General features: G+C 32.2%; 1 protein-coding gene across 1 annotated transcript; it reads left to right on the forward strand.

Moving 5' to 3' along the window:
* The first annotated feature begins 377 nt into the window (after positions 1-377).
* On the forward strand, positions 378-1,197 carry LOC107855558. The gene is made up of 2 exons (XM_016700579.2): positions 378-688; positions 775-1,197. Exons 1-2 carry the CDS (start codon positions 456-458, stop codon positions 977-979), a joined length of 438 nt encoding a protein of 145 aa, XP_016556065.1. The 5' UTR covers positions 378-455; the 3' UTR covers positions 980-1,197.
* The last annotated feature ends 13,814 nt before the right edge of the window (positions 1,198-15,011 follow it).

The raw sequence follows: 15,011 nt of genomic DNA on the forward strand, positions 1-15,011 counted from the left end.
ATATATATATATATATATATATATATATATATATATATGAAAAGAATCTATAAACAGGAAAAGAATTAATGCACAATATTAGTTGGTTTGAAAGTCCTAATTACATAATTTAAAGGAAAAAGGTTCAAATATGTCACTGAACTATCAGAAATGGCTCATTTATGTCATTCGTTAAAAGTTCGGCTCATTCATGTCATCTCCGTTACGAAACCGGCCCATCCATGCCATTATTTTTTAATAACCGATTTTTAAAAACAACTTTGCCATGTGACCTCTTATTAGAGATCCACATCATTAAGTAAAATAAATCAATTTTAATTAAAATAAAAAATATGAGACCCATTTAATATCCCATCCATTAAATTATCTGATCTACACCCACTTAATATTACTCTTTCAATGGATCTAAGTCCACACATTCTGGAAAACTAGACCCGCGAAAGTGAAAAAGAAGCATGAATGAGGGTCAAAACAATGTTGGTTCTTCGGTTGATAGACAAATGATATCATTTATTCCAAAATTGGTTAATCTTAGGAATAGGTCGGGCATAAAATGGTCGTCTGAAGATGATTTTTGTTCTGCATCTTATACGGATCCCGAGCTTTGTTTGAATGCTATATGTGCTTTCTGCCGTCAACAAATTTCTGGAAACAAATTCTCCTCGATGAGTAAGATTGACAAAAAAAGGTATATATCAATTTCTCGATAGTTTTTTTCTTTAGTTCATGAAAAGACAATCTTTGTAATCTGTTTTTACCTGCTTTTTCTTAAAGGATTACTGTTTTAGGGGTGTTTCTGTGTGATGAGGATCGCGAAAACAAGCTCAATAGAACAATTTTGGATGTTGGACCGGAAGATCTTTGGAGATGCAAGACACTGTATATTCAATACTACCGCCAAATAGATGGGATTTACAATAGCAAGAAAGACCATCTGTTCTGCCCCGGTGCTGCTATCTGGAAATTAAGCTCCAGTTGACGCGAAGGCTGTCTGCTCGTCTCTATGGGTACAAATATTCGAAACGAGGGTCTAATTGTTGCACCAGACTCCTAGGGAGCTCGGCAAAAGGTTCTTATACTAGACTTGCTTTGTTAGTAGGAACAATTAGGTACTTATCGTTAATCTGTTGGACTTCAATGTAGTATTTTGATTATGAATTGCTATATTTATAAAATGGTTTAAGTACAATTGAACAATGGAAGCATGTTATGTATCGTCACATTATTCGTACAGCTATTCGAAATCATATTTGCTCGATACATATTGTTGAGTCATGATATTGGTATACAGTTGCGGAAGCTAAAGAGAGATTTTGTGTTTGAATAACCCAGAAACAAAAGTTGAACACAAAGAGAATGAGTTATTTGATGATTGCGTGGGAAGATAATGTGGTGATATTATATGGGTGTGGATCGGATATTTAATGGATCGGGTAATTTAATGGATAGGATATTAAATGGTCTCATGTTTTTTATTTTAATTAAAATTGATTTATTTTACTTAATGACGTGGAGCTCTAATAAGAGGCCACGTGGCAAAATTGTTTTTAAAAATCAACTGTTTAAAAGTAATGACATAGATGGGCCAGTTTCATAACGGCGATGGCATGAATGAGCTGAACTTTTAACGGATGACATAAATGAACCATTTCTGATAGTTCAGTGACATATTTAAGCCTTTTCCCTAATTTAAATAAGGTAAATTTAATTTACAATTTTTAGTAGGTTTTAAAGTCCTAAATATCAGTAAAACAAGTAAGTAAGTAATTTTTAAATATAAAAAATAGTAAAAAAACAATTTTGTCTATTGTAGAGTCTTTTAGTGAAGGGCAAAAAGTTGAAACAACATTTTTAAGGCCCTTCACCCTTTGAATATATTATAAATTATAGATATAAATATAGATTATAAATTAGAGATATAGATTATAGATTATAAACAGATTATATATATAGATTATAGATTATAGATTATAAATATAGATATCGATATAAATTATAGATATAGAATATAGAGATAGATAGATCATAGATTATAAATATAAATTATAGATTATAGATATAGATTTATCGTTTTGCCCGTATAATTTTATCTGACGTGATCACTATCATTTGAGAAGTTAATGTATTTTTTATTTTGCCATATAAGATTTACTTTGTAATGAGGATCATCATTTGAGAAGTTAATGTATTTTGTATTTTGCTATATAAGATTTACTTTCTAGTGGGAATGAAGTGTAATTTAGCTGCGGTATAGGATACATGTTATATTACTCTTTTAGTTGGATGTTCATATTTTATTTTAAGTTAATAAGGTGGTGGGATTTATAGTTTTTGTGGACATTAACGGTGGCTGGTTACTAGACACTTTTATGTACACACACCCTACATATGTACATATAGAGAGAAATATCTATATTAAAATTCCTTTGAAATTTGCTTACTGTTAACAAAGGTAGTATGGATGTCTCTCCATTGTCAAATGTTATCTTACTTTTTAAATGCATGACTTTCATGTTTAAACCAACCATTCCTATTGGTTGGAATGTTGGCAGAATTGCCTATAAAGGCATGCATTTGTTTCTATTGCACACACAAATTAGATATTAACAAAAGAGTTCACTATCCGTTCCTCAATTTCTTTACTCCGTTATTTTACTTTATAACATATTATCAAAACGAGACTCTACTGTTTTAAAATTTAAAGGTTAAGGTATTATTTTTCTCTTTCTTTTAATATGTCTAATCTTACTAAACTTGAGTTCATTGCCCTTCAAAATTTGGGCAAGAACTATCTTTCATGGGTATTGGATGCTGCAATCTATTTGGATGATATGGGTCTTAGAGACACCATTAAAAAAGAAAATAGAGCATCAAACCAAGATCGTGCTAAGGCTATGATATTCTTGCATCATCATATTGACAAAATTTTAAAAATTGAATATCTTACTGTTAAGGATCCACTTGTTTAGTTGAATAACCTAAAAGAAAGGTATGACCACTAAAAATGGTCATATATTCAAAAGCACAATATGATAGGATGCATCTGAGATTTCAAGACTATAAGTCTGTTCATGAGTACAATTCTGTCATGTTCAGAATTTTTTCTCAGTTGAAATTATGTGGAGAGACTATTAATGATGTTGATATGATGGAAAAAACACTCTCCACCTTTTATGCCTTGAATGTGATCTTGCTGTAGCAATATCGAGAGAAAGGTTTCAAGAAATATTCTGAACTAGTTCTCACCTTCTTGTGGCTGAACAAAATAATGATTTGTTAATGAAAAATTACGAGCTTCGACCTATTGGATCTACATCATTTTCTGAAGTGAATGAGGTGCACGCCCACCATGCTAGGCGTGGAAAGGGTCACGAATCTGGTTGTGGATGTGGATATGGATGTGACTATGGTCAAGAAAGAAATCATGTTTTCTGTATTAGTCACTCATTAAATAAATGGCTCTGTAGAAAGAACAAGGAAATAGTGTGAAACGTGAAGCAGGTAAAGCATGTGTTTATTTTTGATATGGTGCAAAAGGACACAATGCACGTAACTGTCGTACAACCAAACTCTTGGTTGAGATTTATCAAGCATCACTAAATAAAAAAGAGAAAAATCCTAAAGCTAATTTTATCATTGAAAATCATGTTGGTGTTGCTCACTTAGATGTACCAGATTTCTTCGAGCATCCTAAGGAAAAGATAGATCACCTGATTGGTGATGGTTCTGTGGCTATGGAATAGTGAGCAACTTTTAATATTTGTTAATAATAGTAATGTAATGAATAAATGTTAAAGTAGTTGTTCTATTTTATTAGTAGTTTTATTTTAGTCATATTATCGTAAGTTTCTTAGTAATTATTTTTTATTTAATCTTACACATTTTAATATTGTAATCTACTTATGTTTATGGAAAAAAATTGCTCATTAAATTATAGTCTTAATTCTTGCATCTTGTTGGATATTATAAAATATAGTTCACCGAGTAATGTTTATAGAGAATATTTAATCAAATTACTTATAAGTTTTCTTTAACATGGACTAACTATTATTGTTTTCTCAACAAGTACGTGAAAAGGAATCTTAGTACTTGTGACTTTCTATTAACGCTTACCGTGAAAGTGAACATCACTCATTTAATTGCTCAAATTTACTATGCTACTTAGTGTTGACTTTGTAGTTTGTCCATCATTAATATTTAATTTTGTGTTTGTCATTTTATTTGAAGATATGAACAATTTTCAAAGCAAGTTATGCAATTATGAAGATATTTGCTGAATTGATTCTGGTACAACACACACAATATTTAAAAATAAGAAATACTTTTCTCATTTAAATATGGATAAAATAAATGTTACTACGATTTCTGATAGTACTAATTTGATTGAAGGCTTCAGGAAGAGCCATTATAATTTTGCCAAAGGGAGCTAAACTCATCATAAATAATGTTATGTTTTCTTCTAAATCTCAGAGAAACTTGTTGAATTTTAAAGATATCTGTGAAAATGGTTATCATATTAAAACAGTGGATGAGTTGAATAATCAATAACTTGGTATTATCAAGAATGTCTCCGGGCAGACATGTGTTATAGAAAAGTTTTCTGCTTTATCTTCCGTCTTGTATTGGACAAAGATTAGTGCGATTGAGGCACATTCTATAGTAAACCAAAAGTTTACTGATTTCAATATTTTTTAACTTTGGCACGATCGATTGGGACATCATGGATCCATAATGATGAGACAAATTATAAAATTCAAATGGCATCCATTAAAAAATGTGAAGGTTCTTTCAAATAATAAATTTTCTTGTACTGCCTGTTATCAAGGCAAATTAATTGTGAGGTCATCACCAACTAAGGTTGAGATTTAGTCCCCTATGTTCTTAGAACGTATACAAGGGGATATTTGTGGACTTATTTGTTAGGATTTTTGTCCTGATTTTCTTACTCTATTTAAGTTTTATTTTTTCTTAGAAGGAAAATAAAAGTTACCATAATTACTTTTACTTTTTCTAAAGAAAAATATAATTCTTTTCCATATTTGGCTAACCTCTTTCTTGGAGAAAAGGTTTTGGACATCTATAAGTAGAAGACCTCCCTCATCATACCATAACACAATAGCATCCACAATGTAGTCTTTTAAGATTTTCGTTTAAGGGGAGATTTTCTCTCTTATTAGTTTTATGCTTTTTAATATTAGGTTTTATATGTAGGCCAATTGGTCAAATCATATAATAAAATTATATTTGTAGTATTGTTTTTCGTTGTCATCTTATTTATCATCTCATAGTTTGCAACTAATAGCTTCCGCATGACGCCCTCTTGATTTCGAACCTAAAAAGTGGTATCAGAGCTTACAGTTCAATGTTCCAATGGTGTGGTGAGACGAGATTAAATAGGTTCAAAGCGGTTTTAAATCAAGCTGCAACAATTTGGATGATAATGAAGATTTTTGTCGAACTACATATGGAGGACAAGTTTCAACCATATTTTCAATACTCCTGCTGCTGCATCTTTAAAAATAAAAATAAAATATTACTTTTAAACTAATTTTTAACCATGATATTTTAAACCTTATTTTTAACCATTGCAAGCAGCAGTTATGAAGATTATATCAAGAACGAAGTTCATGTATGTGATATGAAGAGAAGACGGATCAAGTGAAGAAAACAAGCCAAAAAGGGGAGATTTGTTAGGATTTTACCCTGATTTTCTTACTATATTTAAGTTTTATTTTTTCTTAGAAGGAAAATAAAAGTTACTATAATTACTTTTACTTTTCCTGAAAGAAAAATATAATTCTTTTCCATATTTGGCTAACCTCTTTCTTTGAGGAAAGGTTTTGGATATCTATAAATAGAAGAGCCCCCTTCTCATACCATAACATAATAACATCCACAATGTAGTCTTTTAAGGTTTTCATTTAGGGGGAGATTTTCTCTCTTATTAGTTTTATGTTTTTTAATATTAAGTTTTATATGTAGGCCAATTGGCCAAATCATATAACAAAATTATGTTTTTAGTATTGTTTTTCGCTGTCATCTTATTTATCGTCTCATAGTTTGCAACTAATAGATTTTGCATGACACCCTCTCGATTTTGAACCCAACACTATTCACCCACCTAGTGGGTCGTTTTGATATTTCATGGTCTTAAGAGATTCTTCTTCTAGATGGTCCCAAGTGTATCTGTTGTCATCTTGTAACTTGGCATTTGTAAAATTATTGACACAAATAATAAGATTACGGGCACAGTTTCATGATTATCAGATCAAGTCTATTCACCTTGATAATGTTGCGGAGTTTTCACCTCAAGCATTTAGTGATTATTACTTATCAATCATGTTCAAACTCAAAATAGTCTTGCTGAGTCATTAATTAAACGTTTGCAATTGATAGCAAGACCATTGCTTATGAAAACTAAGTTGCCCACCTCTGTTTAGGGTTATGCCATTTTACATGTTGCAACACTTGTTCGTCTCAGATCGATAAATTATCATAAATTTTCTTCGTTACAGTTGGTTTTGGGTCAAGAGCCTAATATATCTTATTTGAGAATTTTTGAATGTGTTGTGTATGTGTCTATGGCATCATCACAACGTACTTAGATGAGCCCCCAAAGAAGGTTAGAAATATGTGTTGGGTTTGAATCACCCTCTATTATTTGCTTCCTTGAACCATTGACTGGAGATATGTTTACTGCTCGATTTGGAGATTGTTGGTTTGATGAGATCGCTTTTCCAAAATTAGGGGGAGAAAATAGTGAAATCAAAAGAGAAATTTTGTGAAAAAAATTCATCACTGTCTCATCTTGATCCATGTACTTCTATTTGTAAGCAAGAAGTACAAAGGATTATTTATTTGCAAAAAATTACAAATCAAATGCTGAGTGCATTTACAGATTTAAAAACGGATTGTAAAATCATATATTCCTGTAGAGTGTCCAAATACGAATTGAGGTCCTTATAGGACAATCTACTAGTATCGTGGCTAATGAGTCCAAAGCACGCCTGAAGCATGGTAGACTATTGGGTTCTAAGGATCGAAATCCTAGAAAAAGAAAAAGAAATGGTCAAGATGACACTACGAAAGAATCTCATATAAAAGTTCAAGACTTGAATAATTTTGATACCCCTTAAGGAACCAATGAGTCTGAACCTCAAGAAAAATGAGAAATTATCCATAAATACAAGCGATGGGGAAACTAATTTGAATCTATAAAAAATAATGGTGGACTATGTCTTTGCATAAAATGTTGCAACAAAAATCAAGCAAGTTAGCGAGGATCTCGAACCTCAGTCTGTCGTAGAATGTCCACAAGAAATGATTGATCAAAATGACAAGAAGCAATTCAATTTGAGTTGAATTCACTTGTGAAGCGTGAAGTTTTTAGACCTATTGTTCAAACACCAAATGGTATTAAACCTGTTGGCTATAAATGTGTCTTTGTGTATAAAAAAAATAAGAAAAATAAAACACAAAGATATAAGGCACGCGTTATTCACAAGAATTTTCACAAAGGTCTAGGGTCGATTATAAAGAGACATACTCACCAATTATAGATTTTATAACATTATATTATCTTATTAGTTTCACTGCTCATAAGAAGCTTGAAATGCATTTGATAGATAAGGTTATAACCTATCTTTATTGATCACTTGATAATGAGATATACATGAACATTTTCGAAGGATATAAAATGCATGAGGCATCTCGGAAAATGTATTCAACTAAATTGCAGAGATCATTATATGGTTTAAAGCAATCTGAACGCATGTGGTATAATCGTCTTAGTAAGTATTGATCTAAAGAAGGTTATATAAATAATGAAATTTGCTCATGTGGTTTTATAAAGAAAACAACATCGGAGTTTGTTGTACTTGCTGTTTATGTTGATGACAAAAATATTATTGAACTATAATAGAGCTTCAAAAGGCAATTGATTATTTAAAGAATAAATTTGATATAAAAGATCTTGAAAGGACAAGATTATGTATTGGTTTGCAAATTGAGCATTTGACAAACGGTATCTTTGTCCATCAATCTACCTATACAAAAAAGGTTTTGAAAAGATTTTGTATGGATGAAGCATATCCATTAAGTACTCCAATGGTTGTTCGATCACTTGATGTGACTAAGTATCCATTCCGACCTCAAGAAAAGAACGAGAAAATTTTTGGTCCTGAAGTACCATACCTTAGTGCAATTGGTGCACTAATATATCTTGCTAACTCTAGACGACCTGATAGAGCCTTTTCTGTTAATTTATTAAAAAGGTATAGTTCTGCTCCTACTAGGAGGCATTGGAATGGAATCAAACACATATTGCGGTATCTAAAAGGGACTACTTATTTTATTCTAAGGATTGTAGTCCCGATCTTGTTAGTTATGCTGATTCAGGGTATTTATCTAATCCACAAAAAACTTTATCTCAAATAGGCTATGTGTTCATATGTGGGGTACTATCATATCTTGGAGATCTATAAAGCAGTCTATTGTGGCTACTTTATCAAACCATACGGAGATAATAGCTATTTATGAAGCAAGTCGAGAATGTGTGCGGTTGAGATCCATCATACATCTCATTCGAGAAAAATGTGGTATGTAATGTAATAAAGTACCCACAATTTTATATGAAGATAATGCAGCATGCATAATGCAATTGAAGGATGAATTCATAAAAGGAGATAGAACCAAGCACATTTTGCCAAAACTTTTCGACGCACATAAACTCCAAAAGAATGGTGATATCGATGTTTGATAGGTTCGTTCAAGTGATAATTTAGCAGACTTATTCACCAAAGGATTGCCGACCTCAATATTTGAAAAGATGATATACAAGATTGGGATGCGACATCTCCGAGATGTTAAGTGATGTTTTAATCAGGGGGAGTAAATACACACTTCACTCTTTTTTTCTTAATTAAGGTTTTATCCCATTGGGTTTTTCTTGATAAGGTTTTTAATAAGGCGGTTGAAAAAAATATATATTACAAAATATGCATTATTAGAGTTTCTTTTTATTTTGAGTTAGACATCCAAGGGAAAGTATTAATAAAGGTAGTGTGGATGTCTCTCCATTGTCAAATGTTACCTTACTTTTCAAATACATGACTTTTCATGTTTAAACCAACCATTCCTATTGGTTGGAATGTTGGCAGAATTGCCTATAAACGTGTGTATTTGTTTCTATCATACACACAAATTAGATATTAACAAAAGGCTTCACTATCTGTTACTCAATTTCTTTACTCCGTCATTTTATTTTATAACACTTTCTAATCTCTCACTTTTTTTCTTTTCTTTAGTCCGGCTGCTCATTATTTCTTTTTTTATTATATTTGCACTTATTATTTCTTTTTTTCATATCTGCATGTTTCAACAGACCCCGCTAAGAAGCTCCATTTCCATCTTTTATACCATTGATATTACTTATGTCAATTTTTTTAATACCTTTAATTGTGTCTTATTTTGTTTAGGTTTAATATTCATCTTAGTATCCTTTTTAATAAAACTTTTGCATGCTACAAAGGAGAAACATATAGTTTAGAAAAAGTATTCGGCATATAAAGTCACTTGACGTTGATAGAGTTCATGATTGCGGAGGTAAACTTGCTTGTAATGTGAGCTAAACTTTTTTGTATTTTTAGTTTGTTGTAAAGGTTAGCAAGGGGTATTAGGACATATGTGTTGTGAAGAGGGAATGATGTTCTTCAATTTTGTAAGATGCTAGAATTTGTAATGTATCTAACCTTTAGTCGCTACATGTCTTCGTTTCTCTTAATGGCTAATTAATTATCTGAGGCTTCTTCTTGGGGTGAAGAGTGATTTTGTGTTGTAGTTCATCTATCCCATCTAGAATTCTTAGTCCATGTATACGTATTAATAGGCTGTTTTGAATCTAATAGTAGCTTTGTCTATATTTTTTTTATATCCAAATATTATATTGATAATAATAATGAGTTTATTTATATTAATTTTGTAGGTGTCTTGAAGACAGATGACGATGCTAATATAGACACAGTTGATGAACAATTTTGAAGAAAAGCTTTGGTGTAATTGATAAAGTTATTTTCAAGTGACTAGATAGTCCTAGGATCAAACCTTGGAAACAATCTTTGACAGAAATACAAGGTAAGGTTGTGCACAATACACCCTTGTGGTGGAGCCCTTCCCTTGACCCTACGTATGGCGGGATCTTTAGTGCACCGGGCTACCCTTTTAGTTTATGAATAATTTTGAAGGCAAATCAATTTTAGAGGTTTTCTTTTGCTTAATCGGTGCTTTCATACATTGAAGTTTAAGAATTTCACATGTATATATGTTCTTTTTACTAATCAAACACTAGAAAATAAGTAATTAAATCACTTATTTTTCAAGAAATTCTTTCTACGAAGACAATTTTTGTCATACAAAACACACGCTAAAGGAGAATATATTTTCTTTAGTTTGTTGGATCTTGGTGCATTCCCTTATGTGTCAGTGGCAAAGATATTGGAAAATGCTATTGGGTCAGATCCAAGCAAAAGGGACACAACAGGGCTTCTGGAATGTCCATGTGTACTAATTAAAGAGAGGTTAGATATTTTTGTTTGGGTTCATAAACTTGGTTGTATTTTGGTCATGTCACAATTTTTTTTGCTTGTTGGGAGTAAAGACAACACTAGAAATAGGAGATAATAAGTATAAATCTCTGTAATGACATTTTCCTCCTTTCTGTGGAGATACCATCTTTTAGGCTTGCCTCTAACATTTTGGTAAGATAAGGGCTTTAGTAAGTGTGCTTTGTTTTGAGCTTTTAGACCTTGAATATATGAATAATAAATATTTAAAATGCGTAAGAGACAATGGTCAACAACTATAGTCATGCGTGTAAGAATTTAAAGATAACTTGTCAGTTGCCCATTCTGTCATTTGGTAGTTTAACATGCTAAGGTCTTATTTGTACAGAAGGGTTTCTGTATGAATCTATAATTTTTATAGCAAGAAAATGATTGTTGAGTTGATATATGATAATAAAGAGATGTCAAGAGTCCCAATTCTATGGTTCAAGGCCAGTCAAAGAAATCTTTGTTTTTCAATCTAATTAGATTGAGGTTAGTAGCTTGAGATTACTATTAGGTTATAAGTTAAATGTGTGAATGGAAAATAGAGGGAAAAATTTGGAGGAAAAGTGAAATGTCACTTGAAGAATTCATGTTCTGAATTTTTTTTACTAAGAAACACTCATTCATGTGAATAGTGAGGCAAGAACAAAGAGATGCCTCGAGCTGTCATCGCCGTCGCTCGCTCAGCTCAACTTCAGAAAATGATCAAGAGATTAAATTTTGGATGAAATTTATTTGAAACAAATGAACGTTCAATCCAAAAATTCAAATGAAAATATTTTTCTCTATGTGCGGACGCATTTCAGACGCCATACAAATACATAAACAACTCACCTTGAAGGGATGCGACCCTTCGAGGTAAAAGGCATACTGTTTCAAGAAGAAAAGTGACTTGTACGTGCACCTAGCGACCTGCAGGTGCAGGCGCTGCACAGATGTCACTGGAATCTGCAAAATATCACTTACGATCGCAGGTCAGGTGCAGTTCCAGCACATATCGGGCGTAGATGACGTGACTGTTTAGAAATGGTGCCCCTTTTCATAAACCATTTTTTCCTTTCCGAAGGGACACTTAATGGCTATAATTACCTGAACTTCTCCTTAGGTATAAACACAAATTTCAGAGCTGAAAACATTATTTTTTGTCTTAAAAACTCTCTTATGATCATCAAATCATTGTGTGTATTCGAAGTTTATGAAAGTTTGAGGTACCATTACTTTTAAAAAGAAACCATTTTATCCTGGGAGGAAAGGTTCCACAACCTCGGGTACTTGAGGGGAATAAATTCCTTAAGGACACACCGTGAAGTTGGTGGACTTGGTTCTAATATTTCTGCTTCATTTTTATTTCTGAAAAGTTGATAAACACTTCATTTTATAGTTCATTTGGACTTGTGTTTGAAAGTGTTGAACTTTATTGTAGTTCTTGAAAGATATTCTTGAGCTTATAGTTGAAGTTTGTATTAAAACATACAGATTTTGTCCCCGTAGAACAACAATCTTAAGGAATTTAGCTTATATAATCTGTATTATTTGGTTTTTGGGGATTAAAGTTTATTGCTTTCTACTCTGTTTGAACTTAACGAGCAAGGACATAAAAAATTCATCACGAGTTAAAGGTCATTCGATTAACGATTAGAAGAACATAAAAACTTCATTGTTAAACTAGATACAAGTGGTGTTTAAAGTTTCTTTTTACAATTTTATAATTAGTATTTTGACATACTAAGTTGATTGTCTTTTTATGATAGAAAAATGACTATTGAAAATCATGTAAATGATGGTTTGGCAAGTGTAGCAGCAAAAATTGTTGCTACTACAAATCGTACAAGTGTTGCACCCATAATGGAACCTTCGTAGAAATCCAAAAAAAATTTGGGTGTAGATTTCTAACACTGGCAGCAAAAGATGTTCTTCTATTTGACAACTTTATGTCTTCAAAGGTGCATCTCTAAAGATTCTCCAAAATTGTATGAAGATACATCAGACATGGAGTAGATTATTGTAATGGAGGTATGGAAACACTCAGACTTCTTATGTAAGAGTTATATCCTAAGTGGCCTCTAAGACGACCTGTACAATGTGTTCAGAAGTATGAAGACCTCAAAAGAGTTGTGGAATGCTTTGGAATGAAAGTATATAGCTGACGATACAGGAACAAAGAAGTTCTTTGTTGCAAAGTTCCTTGACTACAAAAGGATTGACGGTAAACTGTTGTCTCTCAAGTACAAGAATTATAAATAATCATCCACGATTTCTTTTCTGAAGGTATGAATATAGTAAATACCTTATTTGAACATGTTAAGGGTGTTCTTAATACTAACATGACCTTTAATGTAGGTTTGATTGTGAATGAGGCTTCTCAAGTAGCGACAATAATAGAAAATTGCCACATTTGTAGAAGGATTTTATAAACTACTTGAATCATAAAAGGAAAGAGATGTCAGTCGAAGACCTCATTGTGAGTTTATACATTAAGGAAGATAACAAAGCTGTTGAGAAGAGGTCGAAAGGGAATTCCACAATCAGTGGAGCTAACATTATGGAGGATAACCCTAATAACTCTAAGAAATGGAAGAAAGCTTCTGGACAACAAAGCAATCCACCAAAGAAGAAATTCAAAGGGAAGTGTCTCAATTGTGGCAAGGTTGGCCGCAAGTCCGTAGATTGTCGGGCCCCTAAGAAATTTAAGAAGAAGGATCGAGCCAACATGGCTGAAACCAAAAATGAAATGGATGATCTATATCCTATGATTTCAGAATAAAACTTAGTGGGTAATCCTAGAAATTGGTGGATAGATTACGATGCCACCCGCCATCTATGTGGAAACAAAAATTTATTTACTTCATACACTCCAGATCAAGATGAGGAGAAGATTTATATGGAAAACTCCACAACAACAAAGGTTGAAGGGACAAAAAAAATCTGCTTGAAAATGACGTCATGCAAAGTGTTGACTCTCAACAACGTCCTTTATGTACCGGAGTTGAGAAAGAACTTGATTTTTGTATCACTTTTGACAAAAAATGGATTCAAATATGTATTTGCTTCTGATAAGGTTGTAATTAGCAAAGGGAAAGTGTATGTAGGAAAAGGCTACCTCACCGAGGGCCTATTTAATATGAATGTAATAACTTTTAAGATTAACAGAAGTTATATTTCTTCTTACCTGTTTGAGTCTAATGAATTGTGGAATGAACGATTAAGATATGTCAATTACAAAACTTTGAGAAAACTGATTAACTTAGACATTTTGCCAAATTTTGAGTGCTACAAATCAAAGTGTCAAACATGTGTGAAATCAAAATATACTAAGCATCTATATAAGTCCGTTGAAAGGAATTTCATTCCCTTAGACATAATCCATACAGACATCTGTGATATGAAGTCAGCATCATCTCATGGTGGGAAAAAGTATTTTATAAATTTTATTAACGATTACTCTAGGTACTGTTATGTCTATATGTTAAATACTAAGGATGAAGCAATAGACGTGTTTAGGCAATATAAAACAGAAGTTAAAAATCAACTAGAGAAAAAGATCAAAACGATAAGTGATGGGGGTGGAGAATATGAATCTACTTTTTTGGAGATATGTATAGATAATGGAATCATCCATCAAACTATTGCCCCATATTCACCTCAATCAAATGGGATTGCAAAAAGAAAGAACCGAACCTTAAAATAAATGATGAATGTTTTACTTATAAGTTCAGGTTTACTGCAAAACTAGTGGGGGGAAGCTATCCTTATAGCTAATCGAATACTCAATAGAGTACCCCATAGTTAGACACTTTCAATTCTATATGAAAAATGGAAAGAAAGGAAATCCAACTTGAAATATTTTAAAGTGTGAGGGTGTCTAGTGAAAGTCCAAGTTTCTATGTCTAAAAGGATGAAGATTGGACCTAAGACTGTGGACTACGTGTTCATTGGATATGCTAAAAGCAGTAAAACATGTAGGTTTTAGTTCATAAATCCGAACATCTAGATATCAATGAAAATATGGTAATTGAATCTGATAATACTGAGTTCTTTGAACATATCGTATAAAACTGGACATGCGCGGCCTAATGGGGGGTCTAAACGACATCGAGATGAACCAAGCGAGAATGTATATAATGATAAGAATCCAAGATGTAGTACACGTCAATGACATCAACTTTCTTTGGATCAAATTTTGTAATATTTCTCCTAGAAAATAAGTCTCAAATGTCCAAAAAATGATGTCGTCTTCAGACTCATCCTTTTGGAAAGAGGCAATCAATAATGAAAATGATTCAATCTTGAGCAACCATACTTGAAAATTGGTTGATCTTCCTCTAGTAACTAAGCCTTTAGATTCAAAATAAATATTCAAAAGAAAAATGAAAATAGATGGTACTATTGACAAATATAAGGCAAGAC

The sequence above is a fragment of the Capsicum annuum genome, chromosome 1, assembly GCF_002878395.1.
Source record: "Capsicum annuum cultivar UCD-10X-F1 chromosome 1, UCD10Xv1.1, whole genome shotgun sequence".
Taxonomy (NCBI): Eukaryota; Viridiplantae; Streptophyta; class Magnoliopsida; order Solanales; family Solanaceae; genus Capsicum; species Capsicum annuum.

Coding starts and splice junctions, on each gene's coding strand:
- LOC107855558 (XM_016700579.2), top strand. CDS start 456: ATGAATGAGGGTCAAAACAATGTTGGTTCTTCGGTTGATAGACAAATG. Junction 689..774: donor AGTAAGATTGACAAAAAAAG/GTATATATCAAT, acceptor TTTTTCTTAAAG/GATTACTGTTTTAGGGGTGT.